Raw genomic sequence first — 6614 nt, forward strand, 5'->3', positions numbered from 1 at the left:
CAGGACATTTCCCAGGATACATGAGGTATCTGTCAACAGTTGCTGGGAACCAAGAACAAGACCAAATTCCCAGAGCAATGTATAACGGAACTATACTCCGGTAACTAGCAGAGCGTAACCACACTTTCGCCTCAGAGACCTATCTGGAGCATTTCCTATGTGTTTGAACATAACCTTTCTCTGAAGTTAGCATGACATAAATTGTAACCACTTCACAGTCCTAGGAGGCTTCCAGGAAGAGCCGGCTCGTGTTCTGACTGTGGAGCTTAGTGTAGTGCACTGGAGGAAATGGAACTCGAGAGCAGTGCTCTAGGGTGGGTCCGAATAGGTGGCGTTTGAATGCTGACCCTCTTAAGCTGATGAACCATATTCAGAAAAATGCAGGCAATTAGTATTTTCTAGAAGGGTCAGCACTGTGTCAGATTAGGAATGTTACGTCTTTCTTCCTCAAGTCTGAATTATAACCTGCTTTTGTTCCCCACGTGATAACAGTCAACACTGCCAAAAGTTTATATACTGGGACCCGAGAGCTTATTTTTGTTGTTACAAATTTAAGAACGTACAGTAAAAAGAAATTGGCTTTCTCAAGATCTGCCTCAGCATTAAAAACAACAGCAATGTCTGGTGAAAAGGATGGGTGTTCTGAGAGGGTGTAGATTGCCTGACAGACACTGGTAGAGTCCTCCTCTTTCTGCTGTTTAACGGAATTGGGTGGGAAGGAGAACACTAACTTTTACAGAAATGTAGAAACCCTTCTAGTATCACAGATAAATGGACTGCTCATACACGAAGGAAAATGTAAGATACCTTATAAAAGCTAAATGTGAAGCTGTAGAAACTGTCATTACTGTAAACTAGTCATAAGGGAGGTGACCCAAGAACACACACACGAAATCCGAGAGATTGGAGGAAAGAGGGACAAATTTTTGTTTTGGTTTTTTAAGACAGTTTTACTGGCCTAGATTTAACTATACAGACAAAGCTGATCTTGAAACAGTCTCCCTGCCTTGGCCTCCCGAGGACTGGCGTCACTGTACATCCTCAATGACAATGGCAGAAAAGGCAGTGGGCGGGCTGCACCAGCTCCTATCTGGTCTTTCCCTCAGGATGACGAAGCTCATGAACCGGCTGCTGAAAACCATTTCCATGCTGGAGTATTTCATCAACAACAGCTGGGAATGGAGCACAAACAACACGGAGATGCTTCTGTCAGAGCTGAGTCCTGAGGATCAGAGAGTACGTATGACGTGACTGCAGTGCACCTTGGGAACTCCGAATTACAGTAGTGTCGGGTATACAGACAGATGGCTTTATCCTGAGAAAAGCAGGCAATGATGCCAGCGTGCCCAGGAAACAAGTCAGTGCAGCTAAGAGAGCTACTTGGTGGGCTGCCTTCCTTGCTGCTGGGTATGGCACGCTGGGTAACCCAGTGCTGAGGAGACGGGTAGCTGTGTGGCGGAGGCTCACTGGCTAGCAGATGTAGCCATAGTGATGAGCTCCAGGTAGCTACACTGGACAAGGCGGCTGCCTGGCAGTGCACTGCTGGCAGCCCATAGTAGCTCTTGCTTCGCAGGTATTCAACTTTGATGTGCGCCAGCTGAACTGGCTCGAATACATTGAAAATTATGTCCTGGGCGTGAAGAAGTATCTACTGAAAGAGGACCTGGCTGGTGTCCCCAAAGCGAGGCAGCACCTGAGAAGGTGAGCACAGACATTCCCTGGCGTCTGCGAGGTACGGCTGCTGACGGACCCGCAGCAGGATGCATGTGACGGAAGGCAGTCAGCTTTTATGCAGCGCCTATGAGGAGGCTGGATTCCCACTTCTGAAGCGGTACAGACCCTGCACTCCAAACCATCCTGTAATGCACAACATTGAATTTAGATCTCACCTCACTCCTGAGGCAGGGATTCTTTCCGTTAGCCCATCAACACGGAAGTATTCAAATAAGACAAAAATGTTGTTCATGGGAAAACACAGGAGCCAGGCTTGACCTTACGTTTGTTCCTTCTTGTGCACCTTATCACAGCGTGACCTAATACCCAAAGGGCAGGTCATACCACATGACTTGGAAAATCAGGTAACTACTAAAACTCCTTCCTACTTCTTTTAGTCAAAATTCCTGACACACAAGTTAGAGGATTCAGGTCACGATTCCTGCAGAAACCAAGGGGCTGCAGAGTTCACTGTTCACCCTCCAGCCAACAAGACAGTGAGGCTTCAAACTTTGCACAGGTGTGAGTATGCCCTCCACAGTGCCTGTGGGGGTGAGGGGACAACTTTGTGGAGTCAGATCCCTGCCTCTGACCCTTACACGTGTCCCCACTCAAGTTCCACACTCACTCCAGAAGGGTAATAAACTCCGCAGTCTCACTGGCCAGGGAGGATTTTCGGTATTAAAAGACCAGAACGTATTTCTAAAATATTACTTTCAACCGTGAACTATGATTGTGCAAGAGCTTCAGAGAAGCAGGGGAAGAATAAGAAGCTAGGAAAACATGAAGGAAACCCGATTAGTCATGAACAAAAAAGGAAAGACATGAAAAGAAAGGAGCAGCACGCCCTGCCATGGGCTCAAGAGAGCCTGGTTCTGGCTGGTCACCACAGGGACATGACAGGCTGCAGGTGACGGGGGGGAGGGGGGGGGTAGAGGCGCATACGTAACTGCTTTTAGGCTGCAGGTCACACAACGGGTGCGGGCGCGGGGCCTAACAGTGCTCTGTCTCCTCCCTCAGGCTCCGGAACATCCACTACCTCTTTAACACCGTCCTGTTCCTCATCATCTGGCGCCTCCTCATCGCAAGGTCTCAGGTGGCCAGGAACGTCTGGTTCTTCATTGTGAGCTTCTGTTACAAGTTCCTCTCGTACTTCAGAGCCTCCAGCATGCTGAAGGCCTGAGACCACTCCACCAGCCCATCATCTGGACCTCAGATACCTCTAAGGCAGAAAACTGTCTTACTCTAGAAAGTAAAGAGAAGCACACCCAAGCTTCCAGTCAAACTTGCCATCCATCTCCTCTCCTTCCTCACTGGGTTTGTGGGGTTTCTGGGGTTTGTTCAGTGAGGAGTCAGCCTCTAGCTGTATACAAAGACAACTTCCACCTCCCATCCTGATGGTACCACTGTCCACATCACACGAGCAGGAAGCACCCTCTCCCTAGCCTTAGCTTTCCCTTCGAGACAAAAAGTTTAGCTCAGTGAGCATGGAAGCCCGCATGGCAGAGCCGAAGCGGGCTGGGGAAGCGGCCCTCGGCAGGAAAGCACTCCCAGCACTGAGGTGAAAGCTCACAGCCACTGTGAACGAGGGGACTCAATGTCCTCACGGTCCACAGATGTTGCCTCTGTTCCAGCGGACCTGGGTGGTGGAAGATGGAAACAGCGGGCTCATGTCTGCCGTTTCTCACTATGTCCACATCTCAGCCCTAAAAGGAACAAACAGTGTAGGTAATTAACACACCAAGGAAGAACTAATGAACAAGGCCTAGGGCGTCTCATCTGAGTCGCCTCTTATGATTCTGACATGATCCCTCACGTTTAATCCCCACTGTCCTGACAACCCTCTCCTGTTCTCATTTATCCATGTTGCCAAAGCCCTTCTAGACGCATTTCACTCAGGCCTCGGTCAGAAAGGCTGATGGGGAGGCAAGTTCCCAGACTACAACCACAGAAAAACCCCCTGATCTTTGCCAGTGAGGAAAGCAAAACTTCAAATAAAAATTTAAGTTCTAGTTCTGTCTTGAGGTATGGAGTTGGAGGTGACCCCTGTGTTACCTGAGGCCCTTGTACCCCAGTCATCCTAGCTGCACGGTAACTGTAGGCTGCACAGAGTCAAAAGCAGAGTGAGCGTTCTGCTTAAGCATCTTACATACACATAAAAACCAAACCTGTACGCACTGAGATAAGGGGGCTCTGGGCTGCAGGGTTTCTGCACGCTAAAAACAAGAATGTTCAAAGAAAACATCTGGGGCCTAAAAGTGTGTGCCACACAAATGACTGAGGACTGACTCAAGCAGGTGGTAAGTGCACGCTTAGGTTCTGATGGCTGAAGCGCGCCTGGCACCCTGAAGGAACACGCTGGGCAGCCCCTTCCTGGTACACTGCCTGCACTCTGGAGTAAGGTCAGTGACCACTCTCCAGGCCCAGCGCTGACACAAAGCCCCCGTGGATTCCCACGTGTGACATCCACAAGACACATGAAGACACAGTCACATAAAGACACAGCCAAGGAACCGATGAGAGCAGCTCAGGATCCAGGACTAGATTAAGTAAGCTCCAGAAATCCGCGACCTTTTGATCACTGGTCCATCAAGCCAAGAACTCCAGGGACCGAGTGTTAGTGTGAACTTCCGATTAAATTAAACTGAATTTCCAACTCCTGTCTTCAATGTTCTCTACCGCTGAGCACTTCCTCCTGCCACGTGTCCCCAGAAAAAAGGGGACCTCTCAAACCTCTCAGCCAAATAAAACCACAGGAACAATTATCAGAGGAGCACAAACAAAGGGCACACTGACTCCATCTTCTCTTGCCACACCAACTGGGCTGTATTTGCACCACTGCGCTGTGGCATCTCACACGGGGCAACACTTAAGCAGAAAAGTGGGTAATTATGTGAGAAAGCCCCCCCCCCCCATGAGATCCACACCAGGACCAGTTACCACACAATCCTAATAACACGCTCAGCCATGGGGAAAACTACTTGGGCAAGGCATATAAAGTTCAGGCTTGAGAAGAAGTCCTGGTAAAGAGAGGGCTGCTTGTGACTGAGTCCTCATGCATGTGACAAAGTGCCAACGATTACACGTTACACGTGCTACTGAGCATCCGGAAGGACGTCTTGAGGACGCGCAGGCTGTGCCCACCATGCTGGATCCACTGCTCAGACGGGCACGGAGACAGCTGATGCCGACCCGAGGCCAAGGAAGGCACTTCTCACACTTGCGTGTTCACCCAGCACTCAGTTAATACAGCAGAATGTTGAGGTAGAGAACACCAGCCGCTGCTCTGTGACCAGGGCGACCCTCCCAAGCAGCCAGTGCTTCCTTTTGGGCTCAGTTTCAGAGGCTTGCCCCTTTCTCAGGGCAGGGAGCTCGGTGGGGGAGGGGGAGGGGGCCTGGAAAGCCACCCACTGACACACTCCCCCCAGACCACACCTGTACTCCTTTCAGACAGTTCCTCTCTGGTAACCAAACATTTAACCCTGAGCCTATAGGGACATTCTTAACCAGATTAAATCAGAGCAACCAGTTTCCCAAACCATCAGTAACATTTAAAGTCCGCAGGGCTCACATGCTTACCTTCCTGGAACTGCTGACTTGGGTCAGTAAAAGGCCGGGTTGGTCCCCTACATCCAGAGAAATGGGGGCACAGGCACCGCCTGCATCAGCTTCTTTGGATACATGACAAAGTGTGTTTGTTTCTCTGCAAACGCCGTTTACCTGAAGCCAAGGTTAGGAAGAGCCGTGTCCTCCTATTCTATCTGAAATACTGATCCTGCTGTCAGAGACGTGAGGTAGAACACCACGGTCAACTCTAGAAAACACACTTTAATTAAAAGCTGAGCTACTGGCAGGGACCACTCAGGGGCACAGCGCCTGCTGACAATATTCAGGAGCCTGAATTCAACACCCAAACTCTCTCTCTCTCTCTCTCTCTCTCTCTCACACACACACACACCCCAACCTCACAGCCACCCAAGTACCTGCACATACCTGTAGAACAAATCAAGGACTCTCCACAGCACTCCCACTCCCAGTGATACCCACAGGCACCAGCCTGCACTTCAGGGGTCTCCTTCTGCCTCTTGAGCGGTTCTTTTAAGGTATTACACAAAGGTGCACAGACGAGTTACATGAAGAAGAGTTAACTCTGGAATGTTAGAAGAGCCTGAACATTTAAATGCTTCTCAAATGCTCACAGACACAATCCTATAAACCGCTTGGTGTTGTGTTCACAGATAGCTGTTTGTGGTCCTATTTACGTGTGTATGTAGGCCAACAGTCAACGCTGGGAGTCTTCCTCAATGTGTGTGTGTGTGTGTGTGTGTGTGTGTGTGTGTGTGTGTGTGTGGAGGCCAGCAGTCACTGGGAGTGTTCCTCAGTGTGTGTGTATGTGTGTGTGTGTGTGTGTGTGTGTGTGTGTAGGCCAGCAGGCACTGGGAGTGTTCCTCAATGTGTGTGTGTGTGTGTGTGTGTGTGTGTGTGTGTGTGTGTGTGTGTGTGGAGGCCAGCAGTCAATGCTGGGAGTGTTCCTCAATCACTTTCCATCCCATTTCTTCACACAGGGTCTCTGGGCTCCCCTGGAGCTTGCTGACTCAGCAAAGCTAGCAAGCCCTGGAGCTGCGGCTGGGTCTGTCCCCGGCTCTGGGAGTGCAGCCATGCCGCCGCAGGCTGGACCTCAGGCTCCATTGTTATTCCAGAACTGTTACAAAGGGCGTGGCAGTTCAAGCAGGAAAAGAAGTGGCTAGATTCAATGGCATGCTGAACTTTCGAGGATCTCAAGGCCCTGGGTGATATATTTCTTAAACCACCAAAAACTGTGTCTTGACTACAAGTGTAAGGAGGATTCTGAAGTGAAGGAGAACTTCCTGGCATCTGAATCACAGCACATCTATCAAACT

General features: G+C 49.9%; 1 protein-coding gene across 1 annotated transcript; it reads left to right on the forward strand.

Annotated features, from left to right (window-relative positions):
- Positions 1–1106: 1106 nt before the first annotated feature.
- On the forward strand, positions 1107–3725 carry LOC129685781 (fatty acyl-CoA reductase 2-like; the record flags this gene model as incomplete). The annotated part of the gene is given in 3 exon segments (XM_055619288.1): positions 1107–1236; positions 1574–1701; positions 2734–3725. Coding segments are annotated over 3 exon segments (421 nt in total), but the record flags the coding sequence as incomplete, so codon positions are not given.
- Between the last annotated feature and the right edge of the window lie 2889 nt (positions 3726–6614).

The sequence above is a fragment of the Psammomys obesus genome, unplaced genomic scaffold, assembly GCF_907164565.1.
Source record: "Psammomys obesus unplaced genomic scaffold, mPsaObe1.curated_primary_1811, whole genome shotgun sequence".
NCBI lineage: Eukaryota > Metazoa > Chordata > Mammalia > Rodentia > Muridae > Psammomys > Psammomys obesus.